The sequence below is a fragment of the Gasterosteus aculeatus genome, chromosome 9 (genome assembly GCF_964276395.1).
Source record: "Gasterosteus aculeatus chromosome 9, fGasAcu3.hap1.1, whole genome shotgun sequence".
NCBI classification, from domain to species: domain Eukaryota; kingdom Metazoa; phylum Chordata; class Actinopteri; order Perciformes; family Gasterosteidae; genus Gasterosteus; species Gasterosteus aculeatus.
The window spans coordinates 19,430,251-19,448,373 of NC_135696.1; the positions used below are offsets into that span (position 1 = coordinate 19,430,251).

The 18,123-nt window shown below is 47.5% G+C and overlaps 1 protein-coding gene across 6 annotated transcripts; it reads left to right on the forward strand.

Moving 5' to 3' along the window:
* Positions 1-1,150: 1,150 nt before the first annotated feature.
* On the forward strand, positions 1,151-18,041 carry LOC120825280 (axin-1). 6 transcript variants are annotated; one of them, XM_040186822.2, is made up of 15 exons: positions 1,151-1,389; positions 4,992-5,126; positions 5,547-5,689; positions 7,986-8,676; positions 10,042-10,235; positions 10,406-10,555; positions 11,158-11,292; positions 11,406-11,502; positions 11,903-12,040; positions 12,758-13,139; positions 13,261-13,438; positions 13,537-13,713; positions 14,339-14,638; positions 14,713-14,862; positions 14,984-18,041. In XM_040186822.2, the coding sequence occupies exons 4-15, from the start codon at positions 8,056-8,058 to the stop codon at positions 15,108-15,110; spliced, it is 2,649 nt and encodes an 882-aa protein (XP_040042756.2). In that variant the 5' UTR covers positions 1,151-1,389; positions 4,992-5,126; positions 5,547-5,689; positions 7,986-8,055; the 3' UTR covers positions 15,111-18,041. The 6 variants fall into 6 exon arrangements, with proteins under 6 accessions (XP_040042756.2, XP_077935695.1, XP_040042755.2 ...); XM_078079569.1 differs by having other exon boundaries at positions 13,540-13,713; XM_040186821.2 differs by lacking the exons at positions 1,151-1,389; positions 4,992-5,126; positions 5,547-5,689 and adding an exon at positions 6,800-7,014.
* The last annotated feature ends 82 nt before the right edge of the window (positions 18,042-18,123 follow it).

The window sequence follows — 18,123 nt, forward strand, 5'->3', positions numbered from 1 at the left end:
CAATAACAATGATTTTAAGACAGAAAAACAACAGAGGGAGTTTGCTAATTACAGATCTAAAACAATGCAGTACTATCGAGTAAAAAGCTGATTTATTTTACTAAATAAGGCTAATCAATAGCTGAACGATAAGACTGAGGTCATATTCATGTGCTTTATTGGGGTAAAATATTCATTCTCGCAATTTGTTGCCTAAAATGCATGAAAATAAAACCTTATTGTAACTTTGTGTCGGCCAACCTGAAAACTCTAATCTCATTTTCTCAACAAAAACGCTGCTTTTAGAATATATAACTCTCTTGGTGGAAGACTTTTTGCTATTTAAATTAAACGTATGTCAGAGATATGCTGATACTCATAAAACGTTTGTTGTGGCTTTATTGAATGTTTGGTCAAACGCCGCCTTTCCTTTTGCTAATTGTCTGCATTTTTCGGGGGGGGGGAAGATCTCATTGGATCGGACGACAGCTGCCGCGGACGATGGAGAGTGCGACAGTGAAACATGTATCCGACAGACAGACAGAGGGGCTCCTCAAGAGGACATACAGCTCTAACAGGATTGGAAATGGTACCGACCAGCTGTAGGAGGTAAGAGAGAAAGAGAGAGGGGATGAGAGTCACAGAGGGAGGAAGGAGGGGCGGCCGCTCAAGGAGGAGCGCGGCCAGATCCGCCTGAGAGGGAATTAACTCATTTAGCCGCAAAGTTTACTAAAGGACACATTTGGGTTGTTTGCAACAGCTTGAAGAGATGGACGAGGAGGAGGTGGGTGGGTGGGGGGGAGGGAGGGAGGGAGGGGGAATGAATGAAGCCGTTGAGGACATCATCAAACGCCACAGGCACAGCGGGGGGCCTCGGGATACAAGCGCCTGAGAGATGGTCGGTGTGGGTGTGTGTTTGGTTTTGTGTTGGCCAAATAAACCGTGCATCTGCAAGGGAGAGGAGAGCGGTGGGCAACGGGGAGCGTGTGTGAGAGGGGGGCGGGCGGCGGCGGGGGCGGTTATAGGACTCTTTACTCTCCATATTTACCCCCCCTCTCAAACGCACAGACCGACACATGCACAGTCCAGAGGTTCTTTGATGCTCGTCGATACCGCTGCGTGATGATGTCATACGCCAGAGAGCAAGGGAGGGAAGCATGATCAAAGGATAGAGAGGGAGGGATGAAGACGCAGGAGAGGATATCCAAGACAACAGCGGGACAAAGATGGCGACTGCTCCTGCAACGGGACGTCCGCTGGCGTCCAGACCTCGGGATCGCCGGGAGGGACCCCCGGCGACCCAGCAGGTGCGTGGGGGGGGGGTCCCTTGTTGCAACAGGACGACCACCGGCGCGACGGGCCGGAAACCACCAAGCCGACCTCAGCCTCCACCACCGCCGGGCTAGCACGGTAAGCTCCCCGTCTACCTTAGCCTTTCCTCCGCGGCCGTTAAACCATCGCAACCCGCGAACGCCCCCGATGTCTGGTTGCCGTCACTCCATCGGCCAAGTGTTTATCACGAGTCGCCGTTCTTCCCGATGACGAGTTTTTTACCCATTTTCTTTCTTTTTCTCAGCTCCTTTCATCATGGTCTTTTTGGCCATTTAATATAGGCCTCTCTTTGCCATCAAAGGCAGCACATCAATTGCCTTGACTCCCGAGTGTATGTGTGAGGGTGAAAGAGAGAAAGGGGAAAAAAAAAAAAAAAAAAAAAGAAGAACACCATGTATCAAAGATCAAGGCGCGCTTTCATGCCTGATTCTGGCCCTGGTTGTGGTTTGCTTTCCATCATCTTCGCATCCTCCTTTTCCGGACTCAATGCGCCCTCCGAATCCTTCGAGGGTCGCTCCCAACACCGTCTGCGCTCCGAATTCCGCTTTCGCTGAGAAAAATGAAATCGGGCGCTTTTGTGGGGCGTTAGAAGCAAAAGACATTTTTTTTTTTCTTCCCCCGTTTCTTTCTTTGAGAATATTGGGTAGCTTGAAGGCTACTGGGCTGCAGCTCTGTCCCAATGATGACAATACGTGAAACAATATTTGAATAAGCAGCAGGAGGGCAGGCGGCTAATCCACTGTGGCTAATCCAGTATTGGTGCAGGCCATATTGGTTGCTGGAGTATTCAGCCCCATCACAATACACATCAGCAGGACGCCATTGCAGATATAGTGACACTCTTACTACAGGCATGGCTGGGAAAGGCCAGCAGATGGATGGATGGGTAGGTAGATGGGGTGATGGATGGATGATATAGAGACATATGAATTGAAATGTTTAAAAATCCCTGATATTAATACATTGATTTCTTTTTTTCAAATATTGCTTGTGCTGGTGTATCTCAATTAGTGTCTTAAGAAAAAGAACTGAGGCAGGATTGCGATTTTAGAAAGAGGTTACCAGCTTCAGCTCTCCTTGTCCCTCAAAGCTGTGACAGTGCCTACTCTTTAAACACAAAGAGACTCGTAACATTGATATCTCCAAACTCCCTCTGTGTCTAACATTTAAAAAAAGGACCCTACGTAGTAGATACGCCGTATCCTTTCCATTGGAGCCACGCAAAAAATGCTTGTCTCCAATTAATTATCTTAAAGAGAGGGAGGTCTGTTCCTCTTTCAAGAGGTTTATAATGAAGATTTCACTCTCCGTGAGCATCTAAATGGGTCTTTGTGCCGGGAGGCCCCCAAGAGATAAGCCTGTTTCTGACAGGCCTCCGTACAGACGCCCAAAGCTGCTGTGGCAGCTTGAACAAAAGGACCCCTGAGCCGGACCAGCACACTGACAAATACCTCCGTCTCAGTACTCTAAAGGGGCTGCCTCAATTTAAGAATTAATAATCCAGTTTTATCTTCACTGGAAATGTTTGTTTTAATGACATCCTTGAGCAGCTGCAATAGATAGATAGATAATGTAATGTTATGTGGTGATATCAATATTTCTGCTGTGATATTACCCAATTCTGCTGAAATATCCTCAATAAATGAAGGTAATTTATTGCATGCGTTGATGTAAAGATGATTTAAAAGTCTGACGTTGCCATGAAGCCGTCCTAGTTGTGGCTGCGCAGCATTTTCACAAAGACGTTTCCCGGGAAGGAAAAGCACAGGTTGATATAATAAGAGCTCGCTGGCTCAGCGTCACACATTCATGGTTTACGGGGACATCGCAGCGATGAGCCATCGCCAGTGTGACTTTGGACACCTGTGCTTTGTCATATTACGACAGGTTGAAGAGTCACATTGCTTTGAGAAAGTAAAATTACCCCGGTATCCCGGAAAGAATCTCTGCACGTAGGGTTTTTTGGTTTAATGGTGAATACTTCAAATTTCTCAAAGGAAAAATAAACAAACATCACAACAACTGTCAGTAAAACTGCATTTTGAATTCAAATTCGTAAAAGCTTGAACTCAATTGGAGGCTAGTCTTTAAGCGTATATTAATTACAATAGGTTTAGTGTGTCTTAAATTATGTTGTGGTGTTATTTTTAGAGTTTGTACTCATTAAATTGATTATAACATTTCAATTTAATGATTAAATGCGCTGATAGTTGGATTGTGTTACTGGGCAGTCTTTGCTGTTTGCCCGTTTCCACCCTTTGTGCTAAGCTAAGCCAAGCTATCGACGGTATGAGCGGCATCGACTTTCTCTTTAAAAGCGATGGTTCAGGTTATTCAAAGCGAGGTTTTATGAGGTATCTGTCAGTGACCTACAGAATATGGGGGTTGGAAGATTAGAGAAGCAGACATGTGGACCGCGGCAGCTGCAAAACCTATTTCAGACGCCTAAAAGAAAGCCCTGCATAGCAATAAATCAATAACGTCGGATTAAGTGAACGCTACATTTAGAATATTATCCTACGGACGACTGAGCTGAAAGAGAATTCTCTCTGCTCTGTCCGGCCTTTCTTAAGCGAGCGTAGGTAAACGTTTTACGTTCAGTTCCCCGTCAGAAGGGGAACACACTTTGAACACAGCGTAAGCTCAAAGGGATAATTAAGTGCTTTTTTTTGGGGGGGGGGGGGGGTGAGCCTTTGTTTAAGACGCTGCTGAGACACTGAACGTGGAAAATAAACCTCACACAAGAAATCCGTTCTATTCCATCAAGTGCTGGCAAGAAAGCAGGTGAAGCAGTTTCCATCAGGGTCGTTGGTACAGAAAGAGAAAGAACGTATGCGCGCCCCCACAACCCCCCTGTGTGATGACCTTTCTTCAGCTACGGGCTCAGACCTCTACTAGTTCTCCCACACACACACACACACACACACACACACATAGTCGAGGTTCATTATAGATTCATAAGTACCAACGTGCCCCCCAACCCCTTCCTCACCAAGACATCATAAAGGTCAAGTTCATCTTCCTCAGTATCCTCTCTTCCCTCTCTCCTCATTGTCTCTGGGGGCACCGCAGCAACCGTCACACACCAGCCTGTTGCAGCAGGAGGCTGTGCATGTGCGTGTGTACATGTGCGTGTGTGTGTGCGTGTGTGTGTGTGTGTTTGTTGACTGTTATACAAGCCAAAGTGATATGAATACGGATCCACAACGAGGCGCGTTTAGCTCAGCATGTACAATCAAACGCACCGTGAAAACAATTCATGGTTATTTTCTCAAAGCGCTGACGGCTCCTCTGAGTGACCTCGCTCTGGTCGACTGTTCAATCGGTTGAGGCTCCTAAAATTATTTTAAAAACCCAAACAAAGTGCCCAATATCCCCATGCTGAATCATCACAATACTCGGGGAGGACTCATTCAGAGGATGTTCATACGTAATGTTACTAGCAGAAGAATAGAGGCCACACAACACATATTTTAAGCTAAATCAGGTTATTAAAAAGACCAAAACGCCAGAAAATATATATTCTTATTTGATCTTATAAATTATGTATTTACCTTATTATATTATTATAGCATTGTTCCTGAAGTCTTCTCTGATTTCTACTGTGATGGAAATATGAAAAAAAAGATGCCGGGTGCTCAGTTTGATTTTTTCTCTGTGTTGCTCTGTGTGCTCCCCAGGTTCAGATCACCATGGATGAACTGTCCACCCGGGAGTGGAGAGAGAGGAGGACAGGTGACCGGACCTCACCTGAGCCACCTGAGCCTTCCTTCTCCTCGTGGGACGGCTGGCCTCAGCAGTTTATAGGAGGCACGGTACTTTACTTCTCTAACGTCTGCACGTCACGGTTTGATTTACAGGTCTTTGTAATTGATATTTGAAAGAAAATACTACCTCTAAAACAAATTATTTCACATATAAATGTACACACACATATATATATATCATTATTATACAGCTCAGTTTGAATTTGTAAAATTAAAGATTGAATTGTTGTCTATGTAGATTAGTCGTATGAGTCATAAAGGTATGCTGGTAAAATGTACAACAAACTGTAGTCTAACCTCTCTCTCTCTCTCTCTCTCTCTCTCTCTCTCTCTCTGTATGTCTCTCTCTCCTTCCCTCACTCCCTCTCTCTCTGTATGTCTCTGTATGTCGCTCTCTCCTTCCCTCTCTCTCTCTACACCACCTCCCCCCCCTCCCCCCCCCACACACACACACACACTCACCCACAGCCCGGTGCTCCTGACAGACTGACAGCCCGGCGCAGGCGACTCACGAGCGGGATGCTGCGGTGGCGGCCGCGGCGCGCGCTCTCCGTCCGGTCAGTCACTCGTCCAGTGGAGGTGGGCTCCGTGGTCTGAACACCTGTCTACAGGTAAGGGGGTGGGGGTGGGGGGGGGGGGGGGGCCTTTTGTTAGTGTTTTCTCGCAGATTTGTGGTTTTTGGGGAGATTTTGTCTCGCATTTAAAGTCGGCTGGTCGCCTTGAGCAAAGTGAGCTGTGTCACCTGCTCGGGGTTTTTTTCGGGCAATTTATCTCAGTGTCAATGCATTCTGACGATTGATTTGTCTTCATAGCAACGTGTGGCACAGAAAAAACTTTGCATACACCCACTAATATACTAATTAGAGTCTATTAGTAATTTTGTGTTTGTATTGTAATCCCCTTTGAGTTGTGGGATTATGTAATGACGTATTCGTGTCGGCAGGGGCGCTGTTGTGCGTGATTTGACTGCACCGCCATAGAACTGTGACAGATAGAACCGTTATTATCCACAGACTGACGGTTAAATGAATACAATCTCAGTGATGGAAAGGTACTTGTGACGTGATTATGAGGTATAATTATGAGGTACTTCTACTTCTTGTAGCTGTCTTACTCTTACGCAATGCTATAATTCTACTCCCCGGCCCTTTTTTTTTTATTATAAATTATACTAACTACATATAGGCTGCATATACGTACTGTATATACACATATATGTATATACACATGTCAATACAATGTTACTTAAACCTACTGCAGTGATGCAAAATAATTGCACACATTTACTTAACTACTGTATCTACAGTTTTGAAGTTCTGCACTTGAGGATTTTCTTTAAAAATTATACATTTACTGCATTCCAGAGGAATTATACTGTACTTTTTACTACACTACAGTTATGTACAAACCATAGTTACTTTTGCAGATTACGATTACTAATAATCTGTAATGAGCGTCTAAAATAAAATACTTTCATTAGCTACACGTTAACAGCTTTAACATGCCACCTGTATGTGAATCCCTTAGTAATAAAACAACACATAATAACATTAGAGCAACAAAGGAACTTTAGCACGAGCACTTTTCCCTAAGTTAAAAACAGCATTGCTGGTGATTATGGAGTCATTGTGCACTGAGGCTTCATGAGTAATTTTACTGAGGTAAATAATGGAAATACTTGGACCACTAAACTTAACATTGTCTCTTCTACACAAACGAACTACACGCCGCGCGGCGTCGGCGCGCACGCACGTATTTGCTCGCGCTGTATTATTGCTCAGAAACCAGCCACCATGGGGAGTTAAGGGGGCAGTCGACGGGTCATTTTCGTTAATATTTAATACCAGAAAGCTTCCCATATGCGGCGTTTCGGGCCCCACAGTTCGCGCCACTATCCCCAATGCAGCGGAATACGGGGACCGGGCTCACAGACACGGTAGGGCGAACACTTTGGCGGAAAACACGGGACGTTAACGCGACTCGGCTAAGCTAGCGAGCTAACCAAAACCAGCTAGCTGGACGAGCTAGCTAGCCCAGCTAGCTTGGCGCTGCGGGCGGCGGAGTCTGAAAAACGTGCCCTCGCCTTCTTGTTTTGTTTGATCTCAGATCGGCCGAGCCGATGGCGTTAATCTGTTTGAAAGTTGACGTGGCTTCTCCGCAAGTTCCCCCCGGCGCGGATCCACGCACAAAGTACGCTCTCGTCGTGGGTGTTTTATTATTTTATTTTTTTTGCACGCAGGCCCGTCTTGTGTGTGGTTGTAGAGTTTGTTTCTCTAACGTTACCCATCCCCCACCGTCTTTGCAGGCCAAGATGAATGAGATTCCCCACTTCAAAGCAACGGCAATCGGCGGTGGCTTTTGCTGCGCGGCTAGCTCAGTGCTAGCTCGTTAACATCAGTTAGTTATTGGGGAACTCGGCGTCCGCTACGCCGACCGCGGGCTTTGTTTTGACAACTGTTCACGCTAGCGTGGGAGCTAACGGTTCTACCGACGACAGGAACTTAATGGTGAACTTCGGCTGGGAGATTTACGCACGGGACATGAAGTTTTCTCCTCCGGGCTGGAAGTTGTAAGTTGCTAGCCTCACCTAGCCGACGCTATCAACAACAACGTAGCATCGGCTAACGTGCGCTCGTTCGCAAGTTTTTACGGTTACGTTTCGTAATTCGCTTTCTACCAATAATTTCGGTCTTCCTGCTCGTTCCAAACCGCACTCGTGTGTGACCTGCTCCCTTCTGTTTTTACGTATCCGTTCCGCTTATCTGTCTCATTTAGCCGCTTGATAACTGCGGTCGTGTACGTGTGGGTCGTCTGACACAACGGAGGGGCTGAGCGATGAATCAGTCGCCTCTTCATCAACGTGTCGTAATGTGTATTTGTAACTGCTCCTCTTGCTTCCATTTGCAGGGTGAATTGTTTGCCAGCAAAATAATCGCCGGAGGGGAACGTCTGACTTCTCCCTTGTGCAGTCAGAGACATGAGCGTTGTCAGAGAATTACATGGGATCGGGTACAGGGGCGGTGGTGGGGGGGTTGTGGCCCCTCTCAGCGTCACTACCCACTTTACCGAGGATGCTCCGCGACCCCCGGTTCCCGGCAAGGAGGGATCTGATTTGGATCCCCCGGTCCAGTCGGCCAACACCCGTCCGAACGCCCTTTCCCAAAGCCTCGGCTATCCGTCATCCTCGTCTTCTAAAATGGGGGATCTATCGAGCTACACGCCCTCGTCGTCGTCGGCGACCCCTCGGCGCCCGGACCTGGACTTGGGGTACGAACCCGAGGGCTCGGCGTCGCCGACTCCGCCGTACCTGAAGTGGGCCGAGTCGCTTCACTCGCTCCTGGACGACCAGGAAGGCATCCAGCTGTTCCGAAACTTCCTCTGCCAGGAAGGCTGCGCGGACCTTCTCGACTTCTGGTTCGCTTGCTCGGGGTTCAGGAAGACGAGCCAGGAGAAGAGGGCAAAGCTGGCCAAGGCCATCTACAGGAAGTACATCGTGGACGGAAGTGGGATTGTCTCAAGGCAGATCAAAGCAGCCACCAAGAGCTTCATCCGAGACTGTGTGGGACGGCCAAATCCAGACCCCGCCATGTTCGAACAGGTAATGGAAACCCCGGTTTGGTGTTTCTAAATGTTCCTATTAACAGCAACGCATGTTGGATTACACGAGCAAGTGGAAATTGTTTTAGATTTTTACGCGCCGTCTCGTTTCCTTGAATTTGTGAGGTGAAGGCGAGCGGTTTCAAGTGGTTGTGTATGACTAACTCGGTGGCATGATACAGCGAGATTATAGGTGACCCAAAAAGAACCACAATGAACTCTGGTGGCAGCGCCGTCTGCATATCGGTGTGGAGAACAGTACCCTTTTTCCCCTCAACACGTTCTCATATCTCCCCCGTACACCGCTCGGGGGCCGTGGGCTTCCGGCCCTGGTCCATGAAGCCATTGGTTCCTTCATGCATTCAAAATGCAGTAATTGTACCAGGGAGCTTTGACGTTTTCCTTGGCTCCCGGAGATGTTTTGTGGTTGTAGAAAAAATGTAAATAGTATTTTAAAATATGTGACAAAGAAGGGTTTACTGTGCAAAGTTCCACAGTTGTCTCTGCCAAATCAGACTTTCGTTTTGGTGAGTATACCACAAACGAAGATCAAGGTAGGCTGAGGTTTAGTTTCGGGTTAGTTCTTTCGCCCACCTGTGCCCTCCTTTGTCCTTAGATCTCTTCAATGCTTTCTGCCCCCAGACCCGAGTCCCCCACTGTGGTTCCTTACACATCATTGCTAATTAACTAAGTTACACAGAATGAGATTAGGTAATTACCATAAGGAACTTAATGGGTAGGCTGTTTTCACTGCAGCAAACCCTTTCTTCTCTCTTGCTTTTTTTTTAAAATGTAGCTTTTTTTCTTTTAGTTTTTTTTTAAGAAGATTTTTTGTCTGTTAAACCTCAACAAATACAATTCCCATGCCTAATCAACACTTATATATACACCGTGCAACATGCATTCAAGCCTGATAAGGAGCACTGTCGAAGAGATTGACCGTCGTGAGGGCCACACACACCTCGTAGAGAGAGTGTGTGTGTGGCCTAAATGCAACTAACTAGATGTCTCGAGTGCTCATCAGTTTGCTATGTTCACATTTGTTTTCTAAAGCGATGCCGTGTTGGCTCCGTGTTCAGCCTAAATCAAGGGCATCATCTTTTGGTGGCCCTAAAGTAGTGAAACAAAAGTAAGTTAGGTTGGGGACCACAGTGTGGCCTTTACGTTTCCTCGACAACACCGTCCACGGAGGGTGGCGTTTCCAGCAGTGACCGCTGTGTGACCTTTTGTGCAGCAGCGGCCAGATATGACGGGCATCACGTGAAGTGCTCTGTTCGTATCGGTGTCTCTTCAAGGGTACCAGCGCCCTCCTTGTTTTGAGTGCTACCCCGCCCTACTGACCGCCTCGTTTGTTGGTTGGTGCCAGGCCAAGACGGAGATCCAAGGCATGATGGAGGAGAACACCTACCCGTTGTTCCTCAAGTCGGATCTGTACCTGGAGTACACGCGTACGGGAGGAGAGAGCCCCAAGCCCAACCCCAGCGATCAGAGCCCGTCGTCGGGGACTGCCAAGCCGGTGCCTGGGTACTTACCCACACTGGCTGAGGATGAGGAGTGGAGGTGAGACCATGCAGAATTGCACATCCATTGCACAGGATTCATGCCTGTCATCCGGAATGATTCGACAATAAATGTCCCCGACTCTTCCGCGGTGCTCAGTGCAGCACTAACGAAACGTCAGAACATTCTCATCGCTCGTGAAGTAAAGACCGTTCCTGGTCTGATTTTAGGTGTGCAGAAGGTGTGAGGGAGGCGGAGGAAGAGAAGGATGAGGAGTGTGGAGACACACCAGCTGACAGGCTGACGCAAAGCCTGCTGATGCACACGGCGCCACACAGATCAGCGACCACCAGGAGGAGGCCCGACGCCAGAGAGTACAGGTGTGTGTGTGTGTGTGTGTGTGTGTGTGTGTGTGTGTGTGTGTGTGTGTGTGTGTCAAGCTTCAGAAGGAAGACAGTGATGTCTTGCTATTATTTCCACTCCTGAAGTGTGATATTTACATATCTATAAACAGTTTTGTGTTAATACCACCATACCTTTTTTTTGTCTTTAATTTATTTATTATTGAGTGGAACAAATACATGAAAGTACATTTCATCACAGAAAGTCACATTATTCCGTTACATAATTCCTGTGGAATTTCTAGCTTCAATTGACGTCACGTACTGAATATTTGCATACAAAGGGGAAAAGGTCTTTGTAACCTTTTTGGCAATTACAGAAAAGTGTTTTTCTGTAGAATTGAGTTGTTTTTATTGTGCTAAATTGAGTCATTATCGAATCATTACAAAATAATAATGAACCAAACGTGGCTGAGTTGGAACCAATCAAATCAAGAACGCGTGTTTAATGAAATGGAAGAAAAGTCTCCCAGCATTCTTGGTCTACTCCTGTGTGTGTGTGTGTGTGTGTGTGTGTGTGTGTGTGAGTGTGTGTGAATATTTGAACTCGATCTCACCACCTTCCCCGCGCTCATCCTCAGGCCGTGGAAGGAGCCGGTGAACCCGTACTACGCTAACATGGGCTACGCTCGCGCTCCAGCCACCAGTGCCAACGACAGTGAGCAGCAGAGCATGTCGAGCGACGCCGACACGATGTCGCTGACCGACAGCAGCGTGTGAGTACACACCGGTGGACCCACACTAGCGCCCACTTATCTGACCGTTCAACTCGACGAATTGGATTTTCATATCTGAGGTCTAATCGCTGCTCATCTGTGTGCGTGTGCAGAGATGGAATTCCTCCGTACAGATATCGGAAGCAGCATCGGAAAGAGATGCATGAAAGTGCCAAAGCCAACGGACGTGTGCCCCTACCTCATATACCTGTGAGTTACACATGCACGCACACACAGTCGGCCTCGCGCCAGCAGTCATATCAGTGTTTATGCAGCATACCGGTAACACGAACCCCGGTGACCTGATTCAAGTATCAGCGAATGGGTTTACTGGCCGATGCATTGTTATTCATTACGATAGCAGATAGCAGACAGCGCATAGCTGAAGGTTAGTTACAGGGCCACACAATGGCAGACAAATTAATAATTATGAACTACGTTTTTGTATCAATTGTAATTAGTACATTGCAAGTTTGTTGTTATTACGGATTTTCCTCCATAACTCGTTTTTATAATTCATGAGTCAATTAGCGAAAATGGCTTCTGAACCTCGTCTACGAAGGTCTTATGCGTTCAGCTGTGTATGAATAGTGTTTGTTTCTGTACACAGCGCACGTACCGCATGCCAAAGGACATCCACGTGGAGCCCGAGCGGTTCGCAGCGGAGCTCATCTGCAGGCTGGAGACGGTTCTCCGGGAGCGAGAGGCTCAGGAACGACTCGAGGAGAGGCTGAAGAGAGTTCGACTGGTGAGTGTTTGGGCGGAGCTGCAACTCATCATGGTTATTTACACGATGGTCCCACTTTGGGCCCACCTTTGTGCGTTGTACACAAACCAGCTAGCTATCATTTTCTAAGCCTTTAGTAAACAGTGACAATGAAGGTAAACCGCAAACAACACGACGGGGACAGGAGGGGAAATTCACGGCATTGGGACGCTGTACCTTAATTTGAGGAAGCACAGCTGCATATAAAGTGAAACATTAGTTCTCGTTGTCATGTAAAAAGTCGTTGTTGTGCTTCTATTTCTTTGTCTAAACAAACTCGGATTACTGTTTCTTTGTCACGAGCTCACCGTTGCCGCTTTACAATAAGCTCTATACACTGAGGACGAAAGCTTAACGGGTTCTTTGATCCAAAGTCATCAGCTTTAAGTATTACAGTTGCTGTACACAATGTAAGCCGTATATTTAATTCTGGCCAAGTTATATATTTTGTTGCGTGTATTTTTTCTGCCAAAGATTAAATAATAATAATAATTTCCGTTGAAATTACAAAAGTAATTGGACTGTTCATGCAGATTTCATCATAGGCTGTTTCTGAAAGAAAAGTTTCAAATAATTTAAGAATTATTTGTCTAAAACCTACCTGCATACGATAGTTTGATGAAAGCTGTTATTGATACATCTTCGTCCTGGTTTGTGCTTCCATCTTGGGTTAAAATCTTTTCCTCTTTCTGTCAACAGGAAGAAGAAGGTGACGATGCTGACATCTCCGTGGCGCCCTCCGTGTCCTCTCACAGCATACCACTCCCCCTCCCCTCCACGTTCACACCTCTCTACGGCGCCCGCTACTCGGAGACCACCGCTAACACGGCGGTCGCCACCTACGGCGGCCTGGTTGCCATGGAGGATTCCCAAGACGACGACCCGGAATCCATCTTGGACGAGCACGTGCAGCGCGTGATGAAAACGCCCGGCTGCCAGTCGCCGGGGGCGACCAACAGCGCCTTAGGAGGAGGCGGTCGACACAGTCCTCCCAAATCATCCCGCTCACCCGAAGGGGGGACCGGCCCGCCTCACTGCCCCACAGGGAGGGGTCACGGCGTGCCTCCTGCCGGGGTCAAAGGTGAGTTGTTCTGTGTGAACTCACCCGCTTACGCCAACCCCGACGCCGGATTAAGCCGCGGCGTGTTTTGTTGTGCGCTCTGCTGACGAGAGGCTTGCGTTGCGTTGTTAACCGCCCTCAGGTATCCACCACCACAAGCAGTTGTATCACCACAGAGGAAGAGACGGGCAGGAGGAGGCGGGCTCTAGGTCTCAGACCAACCTCATGTGGAACGGAGACCCGGCCGGCCAGTACGCAGGGAGAAGTCGCAACTACGCCGACGGGGCCGGAGCCAGCACGCTGGAGGGCGTGGGCTACAGGTAGGCGGGCCGCGGTGGAATGTGGCGCTGCCAGGTGTCACGTGCCGTGTTTACTTACCGATGACCTGAACCGTACGTGTCCCTTGTTGGTTCTGCAGCAGTAAAGGCAGCACGCTGTCACGGCGAGGTTGTAAGAAGGCGTCGGAGACGTTGGGCAAAGGCGAGGAGAGCGGCCGTGGCCTGGAGGGCCAGGTGCCGATGGAGGATCTGGAGAGAAACCACAAGATCCTGCAGTGGATGATGGAAGGAGACCGACAGAGGAAGACCTCCCATGGGTGAGTAATATTAGGTTCGCTCATGATTCATATGAAAAACGTTAACCTCCTTTTCCTTTTTTAATTATGTTTTCATTTCAAGTTCTTAAATCATGGTTGTTTAATTTCTGTTCAATATTTAATTGAGATTATGATAATTTACGAGTGCCAGAGCAAGTAGTAGCTAGAGCTCAATTAGTAGCACACGGTTTAGTATTAACCAGCAGACAGAGTCTTGTTTGTGTCCTTTTTAGCATTTAGTTTTTGGCCTCCATATCTGGTTCTTGAGCTGATGAAATGTCACTATATTCACCGACAGGACACTAAATTGGTCTCCCTGCCGTCTTGTGCTGGACAAGTAGTCGACTGTGTTTTTAATTTTTTTTGCGCTCTGTAAAACCGTCGTTCTGAAGGGATCAGCTGATCACGTTCGCTCCAGTCGCCCCCCGGTAGATGTACACAGCGACATTTGATCCACGTAAAACGGCACTTAAAACAAACCCATTTCTCATGTGCCTGCCCAAAAAGATAGTTATTCATAATGAACACAAACTGCCGCCGCCGCCGATCGAAGGGAGGTCGCGTGAAATGGTTTGGTGGTTTTAGTTGTTGATCCCCCTCGCCTCCTCTCGTTCTTCTCTCTCAGCGGCAGCACCAGTAGCTCGAGGAGGACGGGGCCCAGCAGCGAGTCGCCGCGCCCGACGTCGGTGGAGCGCCCCGGCGCCGTGCACCCGTGGGTGTCTGCTCAGCTGCGCAACAACCCCTCCTCTGTGTCCCCCGCCGTCCCCGGCTCGGCGTCCACCCAGGTCCAGCCCTCGCACCCGTTCATCCAGGACCCGGCCATGCCCCCCAACCCGGCCCCCAACCCGCTCACCCAGCTGGAGGAGGCCAGGAGGAGGCTGGAGGAGGAGAGGAGGAGGAGCGCAGTACAGCAGGCCAAGCAGAGGTAGGCGGCCGTCTCTCACCTTTTCGCCTGGATTCTCACGCCAGTGTTCTGACGCGGCTCCTCCTCCCTTTCAGGCACAAGTCTGGTAAGCGGCAAGTGTGCGAGAACATGACGGTGGCCTACTACTTTTGTGGAGAGCCGATCCCGTACCGAACATCGGTCAAAGGCCGTGTGGTGACTTTGGGCCAGTTCAAGGAGCTGCTTACCAAAAAGGGCCATTACAGGTGAGAGAGTCCACATAGTTTGTGCCAGTGAGGGTGGGACGACCACCTTTTTGAAGCGGTTTGGAAAAACATTCTTGGCTTCTTAATAATCCACCGTGTCTGTTCTTGGGTGCGTGTGCAGGTTCTACTTTAAGAAAGTGAGCGACGAGTTTGACTGCGGCGTGGTGTTCGAGGAGGTTCGTGACGATGACGCTATCCTGCCCATCTTTGAGGAGAAGATCATCGGGAAGGTGGAGAAGGTTGACTGAAATTTGCGACACAGAATTGGGGGGCGAAGGACGGTGTCATTTAAGATGAGGGGGGGAAAAAAAGGAGATGGAAAGAGAACATTGGGGTTTGGATGGAGGTTCAGCTGTGAGGGGAAAAAAAGAACAAAAGAAAGTGGAAAGATGGAAGGAGCCATGTGTGACGGAGGGAGGGCGGTGGGGGCGCGCTTTATTAAGGAGGTGGAGATTTCTACGGACTCTCTGGATGTCGACGCCCCGGATGGAACCCACGGGAAGCTCGGCCATAACAGACGAGGAAAAGGACATGATGATTTCTCCCTGTCTCGGCCCCGCCGTGGATACTCGAGGAGCGCTGTTGGAAATCAGATGTCCGACCAGTCTTCCACTGCGATGGATGGGAAAGGGTGGGGGGGGGGAGGGGACTGCTGGTGGGGGGGGAGGATAAACTAGTCTTCCACCTCGGCCCTCCGCAGACCATCACGATGCTGCTACATTACCACGGAAACGTTTCAAATCGGTGCTCGGGACAGTGAAGGAAGCGGCTCGGTTCCACTCGGGGAGTCTCGCTGCCTTTCTGCTGTCTCATCAGCTGGTGACGGGGGGGGGAGGAGACGGGGGCGATTTTGGGAAGCGGAACCATTAGTCCGCTTCTCCTCTCGTCGGACTTCGTAGCCTCAAAACAGAAACCTTCTCACCCTCGATTCCTAGATGTCATGTAGTGATCTCGCATCAACATGTTCAGACAACAGTTCTCCACATACCTTGTTTACCAAAGCTACATATTTTTGATAAGTCAAGTATCCTAGCTACTTGTTTCATTTTATTTGTGTATGTACAAGGCAGGTACTATTACTTATTAATGCAGCCGTATTTTGTTATATCTCCACTTAATGTTGTATTACTGTGTATGTTTTGAAGCTAGTTCATTAGTGATTTCAGGGCAGCCTTTTTGTTTCTCCATCTCTAAAATACATCCTTGCACCTCACTTCTGTACTGTTGACCTGCGAGTGTGTAGTTCTGTTTGCGATGCATTTCTTTTTTTTTTTTTAAATGTTATTTTTCCCACCCACAAGAATCCTCATGAAAGAGAGCAGCGCACACACTTATGGTGCGCCTCCTTCGACCACAGTCACACTGTCACCTCATCTGTCATGTTTTGATGCCACACTGCGTATGTGGCTGTACTCAGTCTAGGTGCCTGCCTGCCTGGCCAGTGCCATCACTATCTAGAATGCTTATGTGAAGCGTGTTGGTGAGCGGCGTGTCCGCCTGAACTCAGCCAAAGAGCACACCGTGCGTGCCGTATGCCTTCATGCGTGTTTCTGTCTGTGCACGTCCACGGCCATTAAGTCTTTTCTTTAATCGTGAGCAGATGGGGGGGGGGGGGGGGGAAATCTTCTCCCTCCTGCGGATTCCCAGAGGTCAACATCTGCTGCTCGTCTTAAACGAACAGTTTCGACGGTCGAGAAGTGGTTTTCTTTTCTTGCCGTGAGAAAATTGACTGTGTCAGTTTGGCAAATTCAAAGCTACAGGCTGCAGTTGTTTAGCTTAGCTTAGCCTAGCTTAGCGTAAAGACTGGAAACGGGCAAAAGGCTGGCCTGGCTTTTGTACACATAATCAAACACTTACCGGTTAAACTGCAACTTATTTTGCCTTTTTAATCTATTGTTTTAGAAAATGTCTTCCCTTCACTTCTTTCTTTTTAATTGCTAGTTCTTTCCCACCAAAAGTTCCATCACATCGGATGAAATAGAGCGAATCTGCATTACCTAAATAGCTGCTATTTATTTTTAATCCATTTATTTAAACAGTTCGCAGCTGTAAAGCCGACTAAACCTGTTTAAATATTTGAGCCTTAAAGGTGCTCGTAGGGGGCGGAGCCAGGCTAGCCCCTTGCCAGTCGTTATGCTAAGCTAAGCTAACCGGCTGCTGACTGTCCATGTTTAACACGCAGACATGAGCACGGTATCATTTTCAGCAAAAAATGAATTTAAAAAAAGCATATTTTCCCCAAATGTCAAACCTCTCGCATCAGTACTACGTCATGAAGCAGAGAGTGCACTTATCACACACCAGCTATGTGAGATTAATGTAATTTTGACTTTTTATTCTTAAAAGCGTTTCCCAGCTATCTCCTCAAAGGAAACGCCTCCTTCGGTCCCGTAATCATGTCGTGTCGTCAGCATTGATCTCAAACTGTCGGCCTGAGTGTTTTGTGTTATCTATGCTGGTAGTTAATTGAATGTGTTCATCAAACAAAGAGCTCCTACTGTACGTCTTGCAGGAATGTCAAATACATTTTTTTGTCCTGGGTTTCGGCCCAGAAAGGGAAACATCGGGGAAACATTAGTCCTCACTTCAACCCATTATGCCTTCGATACGACATTTTAAATTTAGATATGTATTTGTTTATAAAAAAAAAAAAGTGTAATTTTAATTATCACCAAGCATGTTCTTTACAAGGAATGTTTTCCTGATGAGTTGAATTATCTATTTTTGTTTTAATGCTCATGTGCGACCTGCTACGGCTCTCTGATATATTTTATCTGATTTGTTAGAACGCCCAGGGACAGTTGAATGACGACATTTGTTGTTTCTTGTGATTATGATTCGATGGACAGAACAAACAACTGCGTCTGTTGTCAGTTTGTGTGAAACACAGTGCCTTTCGAAAAATATCTTTATTGAACCAATCCATGCTTTTATTGTTAAAAGTTTTTATTTCCAGTCGGACCCGTTGTATTGTTAGCTGCAGTCATGCTTGCTCACTTCTGTTCTAATAGATCCTCTGCTGTAAATATGTACATTATCATTTCATATGTCTTCAGACCCGCACCACATGTCCACGGTGTTTCTGTTTTTCGAAGGTAAACGCCAAGATGTCACTGTGCTGGTTCCACTTGTACATTTCTTTTAAAAAAAGGTACTTCATAATAAAGATGTTAAATAAATCAGTCCTCTCCTTTTCTTTGATCTCTGGTACCTTTATTTTCCTTACTGAAGTAGTACCTCGCATGCCTTTTTAACTGTTCT